Source organism: Penicillium canariense (genome assembly GCF_028826845.1).
Source record: "Penicillium canariense strain IBT 26290 chromosome Unknown utg000006l_segment0_segment0, whole genome shotgun sequence".
NCBI classification, from domain to species: domain Eukaryota; kingdom Fungi; phylum Ascomycota; class Eurotiomycetes; order Eurotiales; family Aspergillaceae; genus Penicillium; species Penicillium canariense.
In genome coordinates this window covers 1,753,991-1,775,282 of record NW_026622733.1, presented here as the reverse complement: position 1 = coordinate 1,775,282, position 21,292 = coordinate 1,753,991, and the positions used below count along the sequence as shown (strand labels likewise).

At 56.8% G+C, this 21,292-nt stretch overlaps 11 protein-coding genes across 11 annotated transcripts; 5 read left to right on the top strand and 6 right to left on the bottom strand.

The window, feature by feature from the left end:
• Positions 1-157: 157 nt before the first annotated feature.
• On the bottom strand, positions 158-1,024 carry N7482_008632 (putative DnaJ chaperone (Caj1); the record flags this gene model as incomplete). The annotated part of the gene is made up of 4 exons (XM_056690756.1): positions 158-728; positions 827-887; positions 941-955; positions 1,018-1,024. 4 exons carry the CDS (start codon positions 1,022-1,024, stop codon positions 158-160), a joined length of 654 nt encoding a protein of 217 aa, XP_056540521.1.
• A 721-nt stretch (positions 1,025-1,745) lies between these two features.
• On the top strand, positions 1,746-2,279 carry N7482_008631 (uncharacterized protein; the record flags this gene model as incomplete). The annotated part of the gene is made up of 1 exon (XM_056690755.1): positions 1,746-2,279. The coding sequence occupies one exon, from the start codon at positions 1,746-1,748 to the stop codon at positions 2,277-2,279; it is 534 nt and encodes a 177-aa protein (XP_056540520.1).
• A 1,047-nt stretch (positions 2,280-3,326) lies between these two features.
• N7482_008630 (uncharacterized protein) lies at positions 3,327-3,826 on the top strand (the record flags this gene model as incomplete). Its single annotated transcript, XM_056690754.1, has 2 exons — positions 3,327-3,335; positions 3,389-3,826. Coding segments are annotated over 2 exons (447 nt in total), but the record flags the coding sequence as incomplete, so codon positions are not given.
• A 175-nt stretch (positions 3,827-4,001) lies between these two features.
• N7482_008629 (uncharacterized protein) lies at positions 4,002-5,445 on the bottom strand (the record flags this gene model as incomplete). Its single annotated transcript, XM_056690753.1, has 3 exons — positions 4,002-5,074; positions 5,246-5,311; positions 5,379-5,445. The coding sequence occupies 3 exons, from the start codon at positions 5,443-5,445 to the stop codon at positions 4,002-4,004; spliced, it is 1,206 nt and encodes a 401-aa protein (XP_056540518.1).
• Positions 5,446-6,252: 807 nt separating this feature from the next.
• Positions 6,253-6,774, top strand: N7482_008628 (putative COPII vesicles protein Yip3; the record flags this gene model as incomplete). The annotated part of the gene is made up of 1 exon (XM_056690752.1): positions 6,253-6,774. One exon carries the CDS (start codon positions 6,253-6,255, stop codon positions 6,772-6,774), a length of 522 nt encoding a protein of 173 aa, XP_056540517.1.
• Positions 6,775-6,800: 26 nt separating this feature from the next.
• Positions 6,801-7,985, top strand: N7482_008627 (uncharacterized protein; the record flags this gene model as incomplete). Its single annotated transcript, XM_056690751.1, has 1 exon — positions 6,801-7,985. The coding sequence occupies one exon, from the start codon at positions 6,801-6,803 to the stop codon at positions 7,983-7,985; it is 1,185 nt and encodes a 394-aa protein (XP_056540516.1).
• Positions 7,986-8,980: 995 nt separating this feature from the next.
• Positions 8,981-10,019, top strand: N7482_008626 (Frag1/DRAM/Sfk1 family protein; the record flags this gene model as incomplete). Its single annotated transcript, XM_056690750.1, has 4 exons — positions 8,981-9,035; positions 9,094-9,175; positions 9,234-9,503; positions 9,602-10,019. The coding sequence occupies 4 exons, from the start codon at positions 8,981-8,983 to the stop codon at positions 10,017-10,019; spliced, it is 825 nt and encodes a 274-aa protein (XP_056540515.1).
• Positions 10,020-10,676: 657 nt separating this feature from the next.
• Positions 10,677-11,979, bottom strand: N7482_008625 (tyrosine-protein phosphatase; the record flags this gene model as incomplete). The annotated part of the gene is made up of 5 exons (XM_056690749.1): positions 10,677-11,187; positions 11,320-11,532; positions 11,628-11,707; positions 11,780-11,816; positions 11,873-11,979. The coding sequence occupies 5 exons, from the start codon at positions 11,977-11,979 to the stop codon at positions 10,677-10,679; spliced, it is 948 nt and encodes a 315-aa protein (XP_056540514.1).
• A 1,635-nt stretch (positions 11,980-13,614) lies between these two features.
• Positions 13,615-16,761, bottom strand: N7482_008624 (glycoside hydrolase family 35 protein; the record flags this gene model as incomplete). Its single annotated transcript, XM_056690748.1, has 4 exons — positions 13,615-14,752; positions 14,815-15,316; positions 15,384-16,460; positions 16,527-16,761. The coding sequence occupies 4 exons, from the start codon at positions 16,759-16,761 to the stop codon at positions 13,615-13,617; spliced, it is 2,952 nt and encodes a 983-aa protein (XP_056540513.1).
• Positions 16,762-17,373: 612 nt separating this feature from the next.
• On the bottom strand, positions 17,374-19,053 carry N7482_008623 (uncharacterized protein; the record flags this gene model as incomplete). Its single annotated transcript, XM_056690747.1, has 2 exons — positions 17,374-18,455; positions 18,513-19,053. The coding sequence occupies 2 exons, from the start codon at positions 19,051-19,053 to the stop codon at positions 17,374-17,376; spliced, it is 1,623 nt and encodes a 540-aa protein (XP_056540512.1).
• Positions 19,054-19,055: 2 nt separating this feature from the next.
• Positions 19,056-20,246, bottom strand: N7482_008622 (uncharacterized protein; the record flags this gene model as incomplete). Its single annotated transcript, XM_056690746.1, has 3 exons — positions 19,056-19,927; positions 20,014-20,097; positions 20,189-20,246. The coding sequence occupies 3 exons, from the start codon at positions 20,244-20,246 to the stop codon at positions 19,056-19,058; spliced, it is 1,014 nt and encodes a 337-aa protein (XP_056540511.1).
• Positions 20,247-21,292: the final 1,046 nt, after the last annotated feature.

The following is a 21,292-nucleotide window of genomic DNA, read 5'->3' as shown; positions in this document are numbered from 1 at the left end:
ATGGTTCATCTAGCTAATGATATCTCCATCCCGTCGAAATTGTCATATCACATGTATCCAGCCTCATGCCTGCTGCTCAACAGCACAGCACGATGCCATGGGACCAAACCAACGCCCCAAGCGCATCAAACCATACCGTCCGACCTCCACAAAGAGCTTACCGGCCCATAGTTGACTGGAACACCTTCGCCGCTAACTCACTCAAGAGCCGCGCCCGATCTGGCTGCGGAAGGTCCACGAAAACCTCATAGACACTTTTGCCCTTGGCATCGCGCACGGCACCCAAGCGATTTCCTGCCACAGCGCCAGCCAACGCACCCGGGACATTGGCCACGATGAAGCCTAGCGCACCTCCACTGATGCCGCCCACGATACCCCAGAACCGCGACGTGGGCCGTGTGCGTCTGTCACCATTTGTGCCCTCTTCCTCGGCCAGTCCCTCTTCGCGCAACATCTCCTCGAACACAGACCCGAACTGATCGGAGTCGCGCTCATCGCGACTACCGAACCCGAAGCGCGACCATGGAAAGCCGCCGGCGCCTTGGGGCACCTCCTCGTCGACTTCCTCTTCAGCTTCTTCGAAGTCGCGGGTCTGGTCGTACTCGCGGCGTCGGGTAGGATCGGACAGAGTAAAGTAGGCGTCGTTGATCTCTTGAAATTTCTGCGTCCGAGCCGGTCGTTCGGGGGAGTCGGCGGGGACTCGGTCGGGGTGGAATTTGAGGGATTCTCTGCGAAGTGGGTAAGTCTCGAGTGACCAGTCATGTAGGCATGTATGCTCCACAGGCATATTATCAGTTACGGCAGGGGTAACCTTGGGTATACTCACCTCTTGTATGCGTTGCGGATCTGTTGCTGGGTCGCATCACGGGACACGCCGAGGATCTTGTCTGATGAGAGTGTTAGGTGAGATTTTTGGACTGGAACTTGGGTATCGACATACAGTAGTCAGGGCTTTCTGAGTGGGGTAGAGATGGTTAGTATCGTGGCATAGTGTGTATTAGAACAGGGGGGGCTTACTCGGCATGGTGACGTGAGGCAGACGGAGCAGGAAACAGGTGAACTATAGAAAGTCCGAAGAATAACCAGTATAAGAACCGCGAACGCCCGTGACGTCGTTTCCTGCCTGAGGCCTGACATCCAAGCAGACATGTGAAGGATCCACCTGGTCTTTCAGGTGTCAAGGTGTCCAGGCACCAGCAGACCAGACCAAGCCCCAAACAATCTCACGAAGGTTTCGGGGCCGTGCGATTCGCTGCCCAGCCACCGCAATTCCTCCAGGGGCATCTTCAGGAGCACCACTTTCTCCGTAGTTTCACGATCTCTCTTTGATCTACCTCGTACTCTGGACTCCGCAAGTTATCAATTCTCCATCTCCTGCCCTTCTTTATTTCTGTCCGCCTTCTGGCTGTACAAGCGTCGGTGGGGTAGATATACACGCAGCGGCCTAGACCAGACCGCCGACTTGCGCATCGCTGCAGCTGCTAGCGGACTGACCTGCATCTTGTCCCTTTTCGTCCACTCCTGCAGTTGCCACACGGCTAGAACTTCTCGGAAACGGAGTCCCCCAGCAGAAAATCTTCATTGTGAACATTCTGCGCCTGCATCTCCATCTCCATCTATATCTACTGTGGGACAGCCCCAGTCTGACACTCCACTTGTGCCCACGACAGGATCAGCAGCACCAACCCTTCCATCTTCAAAAAGGCTATCACCTTGTGCTCGTTCTCTCCATCCCAATTGCCATCATGGGTTGGTTCGACGGGACCTCCTCCAAGTCCTCCTCCGGAGGCTACTACGTCCGCCGCCGCGGCTCACCAACCCGCAGCCAAAAAGGCAGCTCCTCCTCCAGCCACAAGGGCTACTCGACGAACCACGCCCGACACTCCGCGCCGTCCATCTTCAGCCTCGGCCGCGGAGGCGGCCGATCCCGCAGCCCATCGGTCTTCTCGTCGTTCTCGTCGTCGTCGCGCCGGGCCCGCCCGCGCGAGGGCTTCGTGCAGCGCATGATTCAGTCCATCAAGAAGCTGATTCGCGACATCTACCGCTACGCCCGGCACCACCCCATCAAGGTGTTCCTGCTGGTCATCCTGCCGCTGCTCACGAGCGGCGTCTTGCCCAAGTTGCTCGCAATGGTGGGGCTGCGTCTGCCGCACGGCGTGACGAGTGCTCTGGGCGGTGCTGGGGCGGCGCGTGGGTTCGGGGAGATGGGGGGAGGCGGCGGGAAGGGGTTGTCGGAGAGTGTGAATGGGCTGGTCAGTCTGGCGAAGATGTTCGCCTAAGCGGCCGATGATATGAATGCGGAGTCGAGTGCGAACTCATACTCGAATCTGCGCTGGACTTGCTTCTGCAACGACCGCCGCTTGCATACCGAGCGGTTGTAACGACTCTCATGATACCTACACTCCGATTTCAATTGCGCGTCTGGTTCCCCTCATCGTTTCGTTTCGTTTCCTCTCCTTGCCTCTTGTCCCATCCTCCAAATCCGCGGCCGTGCCATACTTTGCCTGGGAGGCTCGCGGGAACCGGACCGTACTACTGCGTACAAACCCACCCCGAAGCGCGACTGTTTAGCAGCGGGCACTTTGTATATTCGAACCACGCAGCTTTAGAAACAAAAGTCTTGAGGAATAGAACTCGAAGTTCAAGACGATAAAGAAGAGCGCGAGGGGCACATGCTCGTCCTTTTAAACCCTCCCCCTTCACCCTTCCCCGAACTGTCGGTGAGGTGTCGGTACCCAACGGTGGGTATCGCCCCGTTGGACTTCCCTGCATCGGCCTAGGGGGTTTGGAGGCCAACTCTCACTGGTAGGAGCATGTTCCACGAGATCGGGGAGGTGGCTGGGCAGGCATATTTACTACGGAGTAAGTCGGGGTGACGCATAAAGGCCACGATGAGTGCGTGGCTTTTGGTTGTAACATCGTGGTCTGCCCGCCGAGGGCTCGCTGCTTTGACGGGCGTGGCCTGCCCTCTCAATAAGGCTTAGCCTGCCGCTATACGCAGATCCATGTAGTTCAGTTCCACCCACTGGGAACATAAAACGATTTCTACCGGTAGACTAGGTAGTCCAAGGAGGTTTCCCACACGAAAGTAATTGATTAGCCGATGCTGAAGCAGTATCAGATGGAAGAATGGGGGAAATCTCGTTTCGACCTTGACAAACCCTCTCAAGATACATGCAAATGAGACTATAAGGAGGCAGAAATCGATCAATAAGTGCCTAAGTAGAGAATGATGCCTATACATAAGGGAGTGAATGTCTATATCAAGCCAGAATTCCGATTAGAGGAGGTTGGAGACCTCCCCTAGATCCAGCGGAGCCTTCATCATGACCAATGTGAGGCAGAAAAGAACAATTTACTTTCCGCATAAGCCGCTAACTGATATGAGCACACCAACTTCCACGCTCTCCGTCAAGAAATTGAGCGCATTCAACCGGGAGATCCTGAGTTAACTCTGTACAGGGGTTTGGACTGTAATTCTCGGGCTGCAGTGTCCGATTGCCTAGGGATCCATCACCCATCACGCGTCCCCAAGACTGGCATGCTTCGCAGACCGGCCAGTACGGGTATGAGACTAATGCGAGAAAATTTCTCATTGTGTAGTGCAGGAGGCTCGGTTCCGAGACTTGGGGATCCTGTTTGGCGGGACGTGGTCGACCAGGTAAACCAATACTTGAGCAACGCATACACGAGACGTCGACCTACAGATCGCACCCCAGTGTCTGGAGTAGTTGCTGTCGGCTGGGAAAGGCACATTTACAGAGACGACGATGAGATGGAACTGCTGGTTACCTCGGTGATTGTGTGGATAGGAGCTACAGGCTACAGTGTGTCGCAGAAGAGGGCTTGGAGAGTGAACACGCAGTGGTGGATGTCCACGCGTGGATTTCGATCTATCTATTACAAAATTTTTGGGGTTTGCTTTTGGAACCAGTTACACCAAGCCATAGATACAGCCAACACCGTCGCCAATTCACCGCTAGTGGCCCATTGAGACCGACCTATGATCGTGACCGCTGGTTGCGCTTTCCGCGTCGACGGATCAACTTCGAGGGGGCAGTGGCCTCGTCGACCAGTTCCGCAGCTTGAACATACTCCTCCTCCTCCTCCTCCTCCTCCTCCTCCTCCTCCTCCTCCTCCTCCTCCAGAACCTCCGTCGAGCCCAACACCCGGCCAACCGTCCTGCGATAGCACCAGACGGGGAGCTTGCACAAGACGGTGTCCCGGACAGAGGGGCGCTGGATCTCATCAATGTCCAGCAAGAACTCCTGCTTCTCGCCCTCCTCAGACACCTCTTCCAGGAAGACGTTGCCAATGGAGTCGACGATGAGCACCTTGCCATTCTCAGCCACAACGCGCTTACGCTCGCCAGTGGACACAGCCGCGGCGACAGGTTGCTCAGTAGGCGTGGCGGTACCGGAGCCCGAGCCACGTCCGTTCGCGCGACCGCTCTTCTTCTCCTTGCGGTTCTCCTTGTCCATCATGCGCTTCTGGCGGCGGTTCATCGCCACTGCACCACCCTCGGCTTCCTCGGGCGCAGGCGCAGGGGCGGTCGCCGCCGCACCGAGCGAGATCCCACGTACACCCAGCTCATCGCCCCACGCGGCACGGCGCGCCTGACGAATATACCGATCCACAAACTCGCGCTGCCGCTTCCAACCCAGATACAGCGCACCATAGTGCGCCCCACCGCCGAAGACCAGGAACAGGCCCACCAGGACGGAGCCCAAGCCCGGACGGAAGCGATCGTAGTAGTAACCGGTGCCCTTCCACAGGGGGAAGCCGTTCTTCAGGAAGTGGTCGTAGCGCTCACGGGATGGGCCCTTGAGCACGTTGGCGACCAGGTTCAGGCGTGCGGAGCGGGCATTGGCATCCTTGATGGCAGCGTCGACTTCGCGCTTGGACGGGCCCTTGTTGACGTTGACGCCGTTGGAAGATTTGGCCTTGTTCTTGTCCTTGGAGTAGTTGGCGATAAAGGAGCGGCGGACCTTGTCGGGGTGCAAGTTCTTGGATTTCTTGCGGTGGGCTTTAATGACTTGTTCCTGGTTGGCGTTTGGGCGGACCTCGAGGAAGTCTGGAAGGAAAAAGGGGACTGGGTCAGTTTTCTGGTTCACCGGGTTGCCGATGGGACAGACGGGCTATTTTGGTTTGGTTTGGACATGGGCATGGGCATGGGCATGGGCGATGCAATGGGCAATGCGTGTGTTTTGTATAGGGGGGGGGGGGGGCGGCGGAGGTCTCATACCGTAGAAAGTCACATTGGCGCCTTCGTTGGTGGCCAACTCATCGCGGAGGCGGAAGATCTCGTAGTCTAGCGTTGCAATTAGGATCCATTGAGACCATTGAGACTCATTGGGAGCTGATGGAGTCCTGGGTACCTTCTTTCGACCAGGCCGCGACCAGGCCGACCACGGCCAGTAGCAGCCAGAGGGCGGCGGACTTCATTTTGAGGGAGATGGAGCGGTCAACACCGCGAGGCCCCGGACACGAAAGGTGGGCTAGTGCGGAGCAGAGAGCAGAACGGGCAGGTTATGCGGTGCGTTGTCCCATCGGTGAGTCGAGGAGTCGATCGAGTCGACCGAGTCCAGGGCGCGTGTGAATCGCGGAGGAAAAAGCGGTCGGGCGCTCCACACTGCAGCCATCGACGTGGCCCAATGGCCCAGGAGTGAACTGGTCTCCCCCTCTCGGTTTACTAAGGAGGGGACATGATGACTCGGATTCCCTGTCTAGATATTTTTCACCCTGCATATCCCTATATAGCCCGTAATGCCCGCGGGGTGTCTGTGATCCCTCATCTCTCCTCGCAGCATGGAGTCGATCCGGTGAGGCGGCCTTCCGCACCCAGCCAAAACAGCCAAAACAGCCAAAACAGCCAACACAGCCCTGCCAAAACGTCCCACGCCAAACCCACCGAACCAACAATGGGAGACTGCTATTCTTAGTCGTTTGCAGAATCAGACCTTTCCCCTCATTCTTCTCCAGCCGGCTCTCGCCCGTCGGGGACGACCCGTGGCGGAGCAACTTAGGCAGCACGGTGACTGGACTAAAGTCAAAAGGGGCAAAGTCCGGAAAAAAGTGACTGCCTCCAAACTGTCCAACTGTCCCTTTCCTCGTACTTCCGCTACGGCAACGAAATCCCCCTCCACTTCCTCAATTTCCTTAACTTCCTCAACTTCTACGATATACTCCTGACACATCCACCCCCAACGCTCACGCTTCCGCTTCCGTGATCCGCTCTTCTACTTCTCCGCCATGGCCATCCAGATCCCCATTGACGCGATCACCTCGCGTTTCGGCGACCGCTTCAACAGCATCCGCAGCCAGTCGATAGGCACCCGATTCGCCAACCTGCGCCCAATCTCGGAATTCCTCGACCTCAAGCGTCTGTCCAAGCCCGCCAATTTCGGTGAGGTCCAGAGCCGCGTCAACTACAACCTCAGCCACTTCTCCAGCAACTATGCCGTCGTCTTTGTGATGCTCAGCATCTACAGCTTGCTGACCAACTTTGTCCTGCTGTTTGTCCTCATTCTCGTGTCTGCCAGTCTCTGGGGCATTAGCAAACTCGATGGCCGCGACCTGGACCTGGGCTTCCGCCGGTTCAACACCTCCCAGCTCTACACGGCGCTGCTGTGTGTCGCGGTGCCCCTGGGAATCTGGGCCTCGCCCATTGCCACGGCCCTCTGGCTCATCGGTGCCACGGGCGTGACCGTCTTCGGCCATGCCGCGCTGATGGATAAACCGATTGAGAATGCTTTTTCCGAGGAGGCGGTCTAGGTGGTCGGCCGCGAGCTCCTTCCGATATGCCCCGATGGGGAAGACCACCGGGGGCACGAATGGGGAGACACACACGGGGAGGGCGCGCGCAGTGGGAGGACGAGATGCGAGTGCAGGAGATCGCGAGCGACGAGGACGATGCGTATGGACGAGCGTTGGTGCGGAAGGATCGCGGTGGGTACGTGCGGCAGCTGGAATATGGGAGTCGGGACCCGCGCCGGCGGCCAGACTATGATGATTTGACCGATGAGTCTGAATCGGTCGAGGGCGACTTCGATCTCTACGACCATGAGGATAGCACGGTAGCCTATGCGGTGCAACTGGCCATGCGGGACAAGGAGGATCAGCTGGTGGACACGGCATTGGAGCGCATTCGCCGCGCACAGATGCTGGGAAAGAAAAACGTTCGGCTCTCGCAACGCGAGCTGCATGCCTTGGAGCGCAAGCGCCAGCAGACCGACCGTCACTCGAGTGGGAGTGGCTCATGTCGCAACAAGCAAGCCGGCAACGCGGTCCCTTCACGGCCGGCATCGCGACGAAATGCCCCGGTGCCAGAGCAGCAACCGCCATCGCAACCGCCGCCCGGGCCGTATCCGCCCTTTGCCCCTGAGGCGGGCTGGGCGACCACGACGCACGGTCGACCCTCGAGCTCGTCGTCGCGGCCCCGAACCCCGACCATGCAATCTCTGCGTCCCCAGCAGTCCAACTCACCGCTCCGGCCGACCTATCCTCCATTTCCCCACCCTCCTTCCCATGGCCATCCGCAGTCGATGCATCCGCCGATGTATCCGCGGCCGTTACCGGACGATCCTCAATGGGCACCGCCCTACTACAATCCCATGGCGATGACCCCTTATGGGTCGGAGCAGCCGCTTTACCAGTCGCAGCTGCCCACCGATCTTCGGGTTGGGCCTCACAGTCGCATGGGCCATCCTTCGGGGATGTCACCGATCCAGGCGCCACCCCGCCAGTCTCTGGATGGCCGTCATGCCCCGGGTGTGCCGTCGCGCGGGACTCGCCATCGCCCATCCGAGACCGATTCGGAGATGTCTAGCGAGGAGGAAGAGGAGTCCGAAAGCAGTGAGGAGGAAGAGGAGGAGGTGCAAGTGGTGAAGGTGGTGGAACGCCAGGCGCCTCCGGGTCTGCAGAAGCGCACCGTCTCGGGCGGCAGTCGAGGCAGTCGGGGTGGGCGCGCGCGAAAAAGTCGATAGCCAGTGTCTCCGGAGCCCTCCTGAAAGTCCCACGCGGTTCGGCTGGGCTGCCGTTTAATATTCTCTTCCGTCTGTATCTTGTCTCTCTGCTTTCTTTTCGGTTTCTGGTTGTTTTTTTTTTTGATCGGTTCCAGCACCATGTGTGCAACGGCGTTTGGTAGATCGGGGCCCCTCGTGAATAGATCCCCCTCACAGTGCATTCAATAATGCATCCACCTTATCCATATCCATATTTATCCCATCTCAGCCACTGTAGATCTGCGTGGCTGCGCCGCAGTCAGCAACATTTCGCCCAGATCATTAACGTTTCCTGTCCGTGCAGGTATCAGAATAGCCCGATGCAGGTGGGGCCCATTACGAAAGGCTCTCGGAGGGTCGTGGATCCGACATTGGCGATGCTCGGCAGGTTGGCAGAGGTGAATGACGTCGGCGACAGTCACTGCTTTTATAGCAAACCGCTTCCTTGCTTCTTCCCACCTTCGCAGACTCGGGGCCCCCTCTGTCTCTAATTCTCCCACTCTCCGTCACCAGGTCGCGAGGAAGTCCTCTGCTTCGACACCCTCCTCACCACCGCCTTTCGGACGCACGCCCGGGGAGTCGGGCCAGCTCCCGTTGGACTTCCATTCCATTCCCGCGCTGAGCCGATCCGAGCGCCACAACAACATAATTTGTCCATATTGAATCTTAATTTCCCCGGGGCGTTTTTATACATTCGTACCTTGTCTGGCCTGCCGATCACTTTGCATGAGGAATGCTCCCTGAGAGGCCCTGAGCTCGAGCAAACACAACACACCCTTCTGGATACTTAATCCGCGGGTTCCCTATAGACCCCCGAGTTTCGACGCGTGGAATTCTCGACTTGAATTTGCTCCAAGGGGGCTCGAACCGGCGCATCGAGCATATCATAATCAATTGCTGATACACCCGTCCACACGCTAGAAGTAGATCGACATCCTCCGTCTCATCATCAACAGCAGCAGCAATCCCTTGCAAAGATGTGGATTATTTCATTTTGGGTCCTTCCGGTCATATCGGCCTGCATGTGGGTTGGTAAGTCTGCCCGTGGGTGGATCATCTGTTCTGATCGCGATCTAATCTGATGCGTTAGCCACGCTGGTCGCCATGCTTGCCGTCTGGGCCCGCGAGGGTGAACCGATCTACTCGAGTATGGAGGTGGGCCAGACCATTGCGTATGAGCCCTCCAATCCCCCAGCTCTGATCTAGCATCCACGCTGACTTTTCCGGTAGATACATTTCCGACGTGGGGGCGTCCGGGCTGAAGCCGCTCTTCATCACGGGCAGTGTGATCATGGTCGTGTTTCTCGATTTGGCCATCCTGTCGGAACGGTGGCTGCGACATGCGGGCAAGCTGGTTCCGAATAAAGGGCTTTTCGACAAGCTGTGTGCGATTGCGTCGATCTTTTTTGCGATTGCCGGCGCAGTGGGCTTGATTCTGTTGTCGATCTTCGATACCGTCCACCACCCGCACCTGCACGATGGGTTCCTGGTGATGTTCATGTGAGTACCGCCGATGACGACGAGCTCATCGTCTGAGCACGCTCTGGCCATGTAACGCCACAGAATGCAATGCTAACCAACATCCCACGCTGCCGCAGAGTTGGATACGTCATTAGCGCGATCCTCATTTGCGCCGAGTACCTGCGCCTCGGCCTGTTCTACCGCTCGCAACACCGCGTCCTGCTGGCCAGTTTCATCATCAAGCTCACCTTTGTGATCGTCGAGGTCGGGCTGGCCATCGCCTTTGGTGTCTGCACGAAGAAAAGGTCGACCAAGAACGCCGCCGCCATCCTGGAGTGGATCATCGCCTTTGTCTTCACGGGGTACATCCTGTCGTTCATGGTCGACCTGCTGCCGGCGGTGCGGACGCGCCGACACGTGCCGCAGGGCGAGAAGCATGCGGCGATGATGGCAACCACGCCCAGCAGCATCGAGGAGCAGCCCCACGCCTCGCTGGAAGAGCCCTTGACGACAGACTCGACGGGGCCGAACTATTACCGCAGCCAGCACATGTGAGCAACCAGGTCGGTCCTGGGCTAGAAACCGTTTCCCGCCCTCCAGGATCTGCGGAATGTTGAGATGTTGTTTGACGCCTGTTGCTTTTTTGCCTTTGCCTTTGCCTTTGCCCTTGCCCCTGCCCTTGCCCTTACCCTTCCCTTCCCCACGTCATCATGATGCCGCCACTTTAGATACATCTTGGAAGATTGGTTGATGTGTCTTATCTGTTTTTGATACCTGTTCTATCCATGCCGTCCGAGAATGGGTCGGTGGGATGTTCTGTTTTAGAGGCGGATACTTGTTCGATCTGTACATTGTTCTACACACCCGGTCCTCACTGATCATTGGCCGGCGAGAAGATTCCACAATACTTTCTTCGCCTAATTCAACTTCCTCCATGCTTGTCGGTCGAGACATACTCTGTGCTGCCCCGCCTCATTATCATAGTCGCGTATCCCTTATCTGTACAAAACAAACAGCCACAAACAGCCCATGCCGATGAGATGAGGAATGCAACGGCTCGCCCATCCAGTAGAAGAGCAGCCGAACGTCCAACTCTCCAATCAGATCAAACAGAAAAACCCAGCAAAAATGCCCGAACCGGAAACACCCCTTCCCAAAACCCCCAAACCCCAAAAAAAAACAATGCAAAATCAAACCCGAAAACCCAAAACACTAACTCTGAATCAAAAGGTTCTGTCGAATTTGTTCCTGCATCCCCCCATCTACCCCCACAGCCGCCAAATATTCCCTCACACCCCCGTATTTACGGTCCAGATACCCGGTCATCGCCTCCACAAAATTCGGCGGACACCGCGTATAATCCGCCCCCAGTCCCAGAACCCGAATCTCCCGCATGCGCTCCTCGAACTCCGGCACGAGCTCGAGCTCCGAGCGCGCATAGTCGTCGGCCATCGCATCCGCCGGGACGCGCCCGTTCTCGCCGGCTAACAGGAGCGCGAGGAGGATGACAATGCCGGTGCGGTCTTTGCCTTGGGTGCAGTGCACGAGAACGGGATATGCGGCCTCGTCGGCGAGGGTGGAGAAGATGGCCCGGAACTCGGCCATGCTTACGTCCAGTGTGTCTTGGCCGAGGCCGATCAGGCCGCGGGGTTGCATGACGGTTTCACCGATGATTTTGATTGCGTCGGCGCGGTAGCCGGTCAGCGCGAGGCTGACGACGTGTCTACGGCGACGTTAGTGCTGTGTACCTTTCCATTACTTCATGGTCGTGGCGCATTGGGTCCGGCGAGGCGCGGGAACGCATGCAACACATGCAAGGGGCGCCGGGTGGCTGGGGGGAAGGAGTGGGACGTACAGGTAGCTGAACCAATCTAGTTTGCCGAGCAGGGCACGCTCGAAAGCCTTGCCGGTGAGGCTGATGAGGGAACGCTGGGAGTCTGGGATCTGCAGGATGTGCTCATCAGCGTCGACTGGCACGGGCGTGTCGGTGAGGTCGATGGTGGACGGGGTTTCGCCGGCGTTGGCGATTTCCGCGCGGCGCTTGCGGGTGGCCATTTGGTGCTCCGTTCTGGGGGATAGGCGTGTTAATCATTGAATCAAGCTTCTCGCGGACTCGCGCATGCTGGTCGTGGGGCCCGCAGGACACTTCGATATAACACATACTGTGAGCGTAGATCGATCACCGTTTTGAGGTGCAGTTCGTCCGCTAGGCGGCGGGTATCCCGTTCCGAGGCATCGTCCAGCTAATGGCTGCGTCAGCATGGCGTTCATTTCGGATGTCTGGTCTCGGTCCACGGGAGCGGGGCATGATTTACCCTGGCACTGCGGAAGAGAATGCCCTCCTTCAGAATCCTGATGACACGGTCAGCATGTTGCAAACAGGGGGGGGTTGCGATGGCGCTACGCACTCCGCACCACAGAAGTGGTTGATGGTTCGGCCGACATCGCGGAAGTTGATGATGTTGTCGAACGGCCGGTCGGGCGAGTCTAGATCGATACTGGATTGGCGGGCCATGATAGAAAGGGGGGATGAGACGGTAGGCAGGGGAAAGCGAAGAATGAGAGCATGGAGGTTGAAATGGGGGAGGTGGACGTGGACGTGGACGTTGCAGTTCTGGATTAGAGCAAACAGCAAAGCCGCGCAAAGCAAAAGCAGTGTTGAAGTGGAGACGTGGAACGGGCCCTCGTTAAATAGTGGGAGGGACCGAGTGACCGACTCGCGAGCAGACTAGCAGACTAGCAGACAAGCAGACTAGCAGACAAGCAGACTAGCAGACCAGCAGACTAGATAGACTAAACCAACTAGACACAGTGCCTGAGCAACAAGCTCAGGAAGAAGCCAAGCGGTGGAGTTCAATGAAGCAAGTAAGTAGCGGTGGACGTTGGGCAGGAAACGGGCCCAGGCCTTGTTGTGTTCGGCCCTGATTCTGGTCTTCCCCGGGCCCCACTCGAGCTACTAACCTCACGGCATCATGAGGTCGTCCACAATGCGGGTCGACGTGCTGCATACGTCGGTATCTTCTGGATCGCCGACACCCTCTCGGTCTTGATCTTTTCCTGGATTGCGAAACAGCACCAATCGATCCACGCTATTGGAAGAGGACCAAACTCCTCCGGAGAGAGCCAGTGTCCTAGGAACGAGCCACCAGCATACACAACCCACCCGCGTTTGGCTGGCGACGGTCAGGTTGGTTTCCCGCGGAGTCCAATCACATGAAGCCAGGCCCGTCGGTCCGTCCAGTGGTCGGCGGTCGGTGATCGGGCCGTGGATGAAGGGACCCACCACACAGCAGGAGTATCAACTCGGACGCGGCGAACGGAACGAGAGCAGGGCCTTCGTGGTGTTGAGTATTCAGACCCCAGCGTACACTGCATCAGTAGAGGCATTAACCTGAAACCGCCTGAATTGAGGGTCCCACGAAAACACGGTCCCCGGACTTAAGGTCGATCATATCATGTGATTAATGACCTCGGAGTTTGGATGATCCGAGGCGGGCAGACGTCTTTGTACAATCAGTCAACAGAGCAACCTGACGAATAGACAAAGAAAGTTCAGTCCAAAATGAACGACTGCAATTACATGGCCGCTGCAACTGGGAGCTTAATTGATCGAAGCTATGGAATGATTGCTGGGGAGTGGAACTCTTCAGCAATGGTAGATGACAGAGTCGCAGTGATTGTCGTGTCCGCGGCCGCGAGAAAAGTGGCGATCCAGGTGGACTTGATCCTAGCCTGGATATGTGGGTTGAAGCCTGATCAACAATGCGTGATGCATAACAAACAGAACTGCATTTAATTTTTGGCCCCAATACCCATCGATACTACAACCCTATCATCTTGATTGGCTATATCACAAGCAAGGACCGATGCAAAATAGACCATAGAAAGGTGCATCGGCGAATGGAGGAACGGATACTCCCCCCCCCCCCATCTCTTGTGCTGGGGCTTAATTCGATTGGAAGATATCGTGGTTACAGTCTATGCAAAAATCATTTACCCCGACCCCATCATCGAGCGATATGCAGCCTGCCGCATGGATACGGTATATATATATTTGTAAGTGAATGTAAATTACACCACTTCGGAGGAACGAACGTGGTTGTTATCGGTATGTCCACCTCCCTGCGAAAACAGCCTCGAGCACTGGCCATTACACATAATGGGCACGATTATTCTTCCACTGCGGCTGCAGGTACCTCCAATCGGCGTTGAAGTTGAACCCAGTCCGGTACGCCCCGTACGCGACCAGCTCCACCTGGCTCAGCGCGGCGCCAGCATCCGTCAATGCCCACAGACTAATCGCAAGCGTGTTCTCGCCGCGGTTATTGATAATGCCGGGCGGGAAAGGGAACCGCGTCTGCGGGCCGATGTGAGGCAGGTAGTGGCCGAACTGGTACCCGTTCATGAAGACCTGCACGACGGCGCTGGTGTTGGCCGCCGCGCCGAGTTGCAGCCCAATCGGCACGTCCAGATCCGCGTCCAGGTGTAGCCGGAAGGTCGTCGTGTAGAACTGGCCGGCGGCATGGGACACGCCGTCGAGAGGGCTGTTAGTGCCAGCGCTCTTGGGCGCTTGGTAGCCCGGGAGATGCCAGCCCAGACGCTCGCCGTATAGGCCGCCCTCGTTCATGGGCCCGCGCACCGGGTCGATGTTTGCTTCACCGCCGGCATTGCCTTGGATGCGCCAGGAGGTAAAGTTGCCGGCGCCGAGGAGCGTTGCGCCGAGGATGCCTCGCGGATTCTGAGTGCCCGCTGGCTTCACGTTGTTCTCGTCGTGGCCGGTGTAGTCTAGGACGACGGTCAAGACGTTGCCAGTAGCACGGAGTGCAGAGCTATTGAAGGCGAGCTGAGCGGATGTTGAAGTCGAGGCGGGATTGCCCAGGGCACCGCCGACATAGGCGCCGTTCAGCCAGGCCGCCCAGCCCGCCGCGACGCCGTTCTGCACAGTGATATTGGCGCCGGTTGCATTTTGCCCGTCAAATCGGCCGCGGTAGATCTTGGTACCCGCGTGGTAGCCGTAGTCACCGGAGTATAGCACCGGCAGCGAGAGCGGCGCGACGGAGTTGACAGTCGTGCTCTTGTTGCAGACAGTCCACCGCGAGTCATCGAAGTCTCGCTGGATCTCGGGAAGCGTGTCTTGGGACTTCCAGGCACTCAATGTGGGCAGTGAGATCGTGGAATCTTCTGCACCGGGAGCCGAGCCCACAAGACTGCCATAAGCGGTCTTCTTGGTGGCAATCGTTTTGCCGTTCCATTTGACCTTGGTGACTTTGGAGCTGCCTGGATACACCCTGCGAAAGGCGTGTTAGCAAGTGCCAGGAGCTGTCACCATATAACGGGAGAGAAAACTTACTCCAGCGACGTAGTATTCGCATTATCTCCGACCAGACTCACTGTATCATGGCTGATGCTCGCCTCACGAACCAGGTACGGCCCAATAGCAAGAATCTGCTCGCTCGGGGACACATTCGGATTGGAAGTCGTTGGCACGGCAAAGAAGTTCCATGCCGTTTCCTTGTCCAGCAGATAGATCAGGACGCCATTAGAGAACTTGACCACGGTGGTGCCCTCTCCCTGGATATACGAGTACTGCGTTCCGTTACCTGATGATGTCGAAGTCACATTCGAGTTGCCATATGTCTTGAATGTCAGCTGTGATGGAGCATTTTTGAAGGCGAACACGCCCTGCTGTCCGATGTTCAGGTAGAACACCAGGACGTCCACGTCGAGGGTGGCGTAGGTGAGAACTTCGGCGGATGAGTAGAGCAAGCTTGATGCGTTCCCGACCTCGTAATCGGTGACAATGATCTTGCTTTGGCGGCCGGCTAGCTCGATGTCTGGGATGGTGAGATCGCCTGTGCAGGAGCACCGAGGTTAGTCAAGGGGGGCTCCAGGGGTGTGGTGTACGGGCAGTGCACATACCAGCCGAAGTTTGGACATTCAATGAAAAGGTTGTCACAGCGCGAGAGGAACTCGTGCTGTGCGCAAGCACATAGAAACCTGCCTGCGTATCCGGGTTGCGCAAGGCCCAGGTATAGATACTACTATCACTGGTGTACCCCGTTCCATTGCCCTCCATCTCGGTCTTGAGAAGACCCGAGGAAACCCGAGTAAAGAGACCGATCAGCTTGGTCTGCTTGAGTTTATCTTGGATCTCGCGGGTCTCACGCAGCGGGGCAGCATAGTCGTACGAAGTATACACGACCGGCGCGGCACTGTGCCCCCAGCTCGTTCCGCCGAAGACCATGTACAAGCTCTGGAGGGTGATCCTCGAGCCGATGTTGTTCTTATAATAGACATCAGCGAACTCCGGCGAATGTTCGGCCGCACAAGTATCATAGAAGTATCCGCCCCAGGGCTGGAACCAGCCGGCCTCGAACTCGGGCAAGAACTCTGGCTGAGTGACGGAGTAGTTCTGGAACCACTGGTAGTAAGTGCGGACCAGGTTAAAGCCCGAATTAGGATTCGTGCAAGAAAGGCCACCGGGATACGAATCCAGGCCATACACATTCACCGCACCGCCAACATCCTGATAGTCCGTCGACCAGCTCTGCGAGCGCATCCCCTTCTCGTTATGGGTACTGGGCACGACGACACCCGCATCATCGAATGCCGCGGCAATTTGCTCCATGTACTTGACCAGAGTATTAGTCGCCAGGTGGGTGGTCTCCTGGAGCTCATTCTCGTGCTGATTCAAGATGACCGGGCCACCGTTGGTGATCTGGTTATCTGCGATGATCTTGCCGATCTTGAGAATCCACGGATACCAGCGCTCATAGTAAGATGTTGCGCTAGTGCGCTCGCTACCCATCTGCCCATTGGCAGCCCACAAGGCGAAGCCACCGGCCGACGTCTCGCCGTTGCAGTACGGGCCTGCGCGGGCAATCACATACAGGCCGGCTTGTTTGGCATAGTCGAAGACCCGCTGGACGTCGTGGGCGCCATGTTCAAAGTCGAAGGTATCCTCGGAGGCGGAGTGGAAGCTCCAGAAGAAGTAGACTGAGAGTAGAGAGAAGTATATCATTAGCTCGGGGCGGAAAAATCTGGAGTGAAGCATAAACTTACTAGAGACCGCATTAAACCCATTTGCGCGCAGCTTCTGAAACACATCCAGCCACAGTTCCGGCACTGGCAAACGCATGTAGTGGAATTCACCGGAGAAGACAAACACCCTCTCGCCTTTGACCGAGAGGCTATATTTGTCCCATGTCACGTCAGTTGTCTTGCCATTGTCCGTCGCAGAAACAAGGCCTGACAGTGCTCCTAGCAGGAGCAGGGGGAGAAATGCGAGGATGCGCATGTTCTATGTTTTTCGAGGAATCATAGCCCATTGTGATGTTCAGTGTTGGCTATTCCCGATATAAATCTGCTTTGCGTGCCTCGGTGCTCGCGATAGTGATACTCCGGTGGAGCGCAGGGATTGGTGGATGTTTTCGCGGCCCATGTTGACGCTTTTGACGCTTTAGGCAATTCTCCAGGAGAATGCAATGCGGGGTGCATTTTCCATCTGTGCAGGGTCCATGGCGCGGGGTTAATTCACTGTTACGACCAGGTCTCCGCTCGCTCAGAAGGATATCATGTAAACCAAAAGGGGGCGCTCTGACCCAAATGTCTGCGCTTTGTACTTGTGGCAAGCCATGGCTGAGCCAGAGCTCTGAAGGCCGTCTTCAGTGGTATCCTCTCGCAACTACGCTAAGTCATTTTCTCTTGGCCGTAGAGCACCGAGCGTGAATCACAAGTCAATTTTTGGAGACGACAACGTTGAGATATTCGTGTATATACTGAACCAAAAACGCCGCCATAAGATTCGTGGGTAATAACTTCGGACAAAAAAGACCAGCCCATATAATCGTCACATCTCACAGAACTCCAAAAGCCACAAACATCAGAAATCATAAATCACATACCAGAATCACAGATCCTCGGAAAACTTCGATTCCCGGCCCGTACTTACGGTCTCACTAAGGATTGGAGGAACGGGCAGGCCTTGTTCAGTGGCGCTGTCCCGTAGGCCCCGGACATAACCACCGCCCTCGGAAAGAGCCCCGGAGTTTTGACGCTTATGAGAAATCTCGTTTGACTTGCGCTCCTGGGTATTGCGTGAGACGGACTTCATGAAGCTCTTGCGAAGCCGCTGCCTCTTGCTACTGGCATTCCCGTTGCCATTTTGAGAAGCCTCTGGATGGGCGCCGGACTCCTCAGTGGGAGAATTGGTCATATCCCAGTCGCCGCTGTGGTTGGACTCGAGATCTTCATTACTAACAGGATGGGAGCTCAGCGCTGCCGTGCGAGGCTCGGTTCTCCCTGTCAAAGCAGCTCCTCCGGTAAATCCAACTTCGCTGTCGGTGTTGAATTCTGGGCCGGGCTGGTGGGGGTAGATGGGCTGTGGTCCGCTTGTGCGACGAACAAGACGATCGCGGAACCAGGTCTTGAGCTTTGAGTCTGCGCGTGGGCTGGTAATGGGTTGGACGATGTGCATGGCGGACACCCCACCGGTCGCAGCTGCATCGCGTGGTGCGGTGTGCGGTCTCGCAATATCGGAGAGATCGTCAACCTCTTCATGGACAGGCTGCACCGGGGCTGTAATGGGAGCAGCCGCCATGATGGTCGTTGCACCAGCTGTCTCCGGCACACTATCATCCTGCCGGATCGCCTCTTTCGAGACAGACGCGGCTTCGGCGCCGGCGCCAGTCTCTAAGGCAGGAGCAGCAGCTTGTGGAGCCTCGGGGGCAGCAGGAGCAATCCCTTCGGTGGCGTCAGCCTCTAAGAGAGGAGCAGCAGCTTGTGCAGCCTCGGGAGCAGCAGGAGCAACCTCTTCAGCCTCAGAAGCATCAACGACTTCCTGGGCTGCTGGAGCTTCCTCGGCGGGCTCTTCTGTAGTGACCCCCGGAGTGACTGCCTCTTCTTGCAAATCAGGTTTCTCCTCCTGCATTTGCTTGCTCTTCCGCTTCCACATGAAGAGCTTCAGTCGTTTGCTCCCGCGCTTCTCCGATACTGTATCTTTGGTCAGGTTATATGTCCCAGATGAAGACAAGGGAGGCGAAAACTTACCACCTTCTCGTTTCTCCGCTCTATTCAAGCTGGACTCACGCTCTCTCTCGATGGCCGCACGCCTCTCCTCTTCCTCTGCATCAAGGCGAGCCTCCAACTCCTCGGCCCTCCGTCGCTCGGCTTGGTCAGTGATGTCGTCAAGCGCGGGCTGAACACGAGACCGTGCCACGGCTTCAACATCAGCCATTTCGATGTACCTTGATGAGCCAATGTGAACCCGGTTGGCTTGAGCGCCCTCCGCTTCTGTGCTCTCAGCTTCCTCGCGAGCCCGCTCTCGGGCTGCCTCGTCCCATTCCTTCTGGATGGAAGGCGGTGCCCGACCGGTGTCGGCATATACTTTCATTTCCATATCGTGAATAGTGGCATCGACATTACGACGCGCTGCTTCCATGAGCAGATCACGATCCCTTTGTCTCCGCTCATCCACTTTGTTCAATTTGGTTCGCAAGCTGAACATCTGGTTACGGATATGCCTTGACTGTTCTGCGTCCACTTGACTTGCATCCGCGTCACTGGACGTCCTCTTTCGACGAGTGGGCATGGTCAGACGGGACCGTTGAGGCTGGGGGCGGTGCCGTAATACTCTTGGAACTCAGCATGCTCATCATGCATACGTGCCAATTTTTCCGCAGCCCGCTTTTGGGCCGTCTCTTGCAAAGTCATTGCTCGCTGGACTGCGGAGCCGTTCGCTCCACTGACAGACTTTCGTGATTGTAATTGACTTTGTCCAGTCTGAGCCGCCTGGACAGCGGCGTCCATGTTCTTGGCCTCGCCGGTCGGTCCCGTGGCGTCATACATGTCCTTCGCCATTACGAGAGCCGCAGCGTGCAGCGAGTTCCTTCGATTGCGCTCCTGAACCTCACTCGTTACCGGAGGGGACGATGTATAGAGGCGAGCATTGGTTTTGGGGATATGGGTAATTCGACTGGCTTCCATCGCATTGTCCAGGTGGTCCAGAGGTCCTTCTTTACGCTCCTGAGCGCGATGCGACACGCCAGCGGCGGCAGTGAGTGCATATGCCGAGTCGGTCGCAATGACCGGTTCACTCGGGGCAGAGTCAGCCCTCTGACGGGCGGCATAAGCACCGGTGGCCGCTCGGCGCGCCCTATCATCATGGATAGGACCAGACCGGGCGGAGATGTCGTGCTTGTGGCCGGCTTGAGTCGGCGACGAGCTTGTTATGCCTCTCTGCTCCCGCACGGCAAGAACTGCGGCGCCCAGACCCTCCGCACTGTACTGGGTGCTGGGCTGAGGAACCGCGGGAGGGGTGAAATCCTTCACAATCAACGCCGCCTTCTCAGCGTCGGGCAGTCGGCCAGGGCGCCATACTTCAATGGGTTTGTGATTCGCATGCGCAAGGGCTGAGGCGGCGGAAGCATGGCTGAGGTCAAGAGAACCGCCTGTTTTTCGTTGATCTAACACCACGAGCATGGCTTATCAGTATGGACGGGGCGTCGTCTTTCATCGCAATTTGCGATCGCATGGAACGGAGGCCACTCACTCAAGTATTGGGACTCGGCCGCGGGGGCATCGCGAACAGTAGCCCTGCGTCGAGGCTGCGTCACATAGAGTGCAGCGGTCGCGGCTGTTTCAGGCACGCATCAGAAGTCAGCGAACAGTGCACGCAAGGGTTTGGATTGGATTACATAAATGACGATCAGTTGGAGGGAGCTTACCGTCGTCGGCTAACCGAGCGGACCGGGGCGCCACAGGCATTTGCTGTGCAGTTGCCATGATGGATGAACTGCGATAGACGCGAAAGATCCGATCTTCATTCCTCGCGCGGACAGAAGAGTGGCAGCGCGAAAAGCCGAAGGTTAAGGGGGGAGATATGAGAAGGGGTGGATGGGATGGAAGCCCGGAAGCTTCCTTACACCCCGTGACGTCGTCGGCTGCAACGGAGGATCCGCGAGATGGAAAATGCAGACCCATTGCATCATCGCCGCGAAGTCTATCACCCGATGAATCAATGAGAAGCGCTGCCCTTACGCGGGGGAACGCACTAGCAGGCGCAATTGTGGGAAAAAGTGGGGACTTTTGGTGGGACTGTGCAGCTCGATTTCCGCTTTCGATAGGCCCGTCCCTTTCGACTGGTGGTGACGTGGGGGACTTGGGCGCTCCTTGGCGCAGGATCGCCCTGCAGGGTATGGTTCTGGCACGGTGCGCTGAACGCTGCTTTCCACTCGTTCTTGATCGTTGGCTTTTTTTAATCTCATCGTCATGATTTATGCAGTGGGAAAGAAATTATGCCCAATGATTGAGGCATTCACAACCACCATACTGAGGTATGGTGGACACACTCCACCAGCACTTTAAGGACCTACCCAAAAATATACATCTTCTGCACATAATGAAATTCACTGGTTGTGGATCATCTCCAGGCGACCAAGTCCAGAGGGTGTCTGAGAACCGTCCCAAAGATATTGGTTATCGAAGTTGCTGAAAAGCCCCCTTTTCACATATGACCATATAGACCCTACCGAAACGGGCAAGGCTATAGCTTGATAGCGTCGTAATGTACGGTGTACCGGGCTTGGGCTGGCAAACTTCATCCTACAGTCCTGAAATTGTGGCAGAGGCCCACTTCACTTATCTCAGAAGATACACAAAATGGGCGGGACTAGCGAGAAGCGGACAATGCTTCCGTCTGCGCCCGCTTCTAGCCCCTCTACCCGAAAATTGGTCGATGCGCGAAGAATGACGATCACTGTGATTGATGGCAATTTCCTTAACGTTTTTTATCTTCATAAAAGATCTGATTGCCTTGATGTTGATTTTGT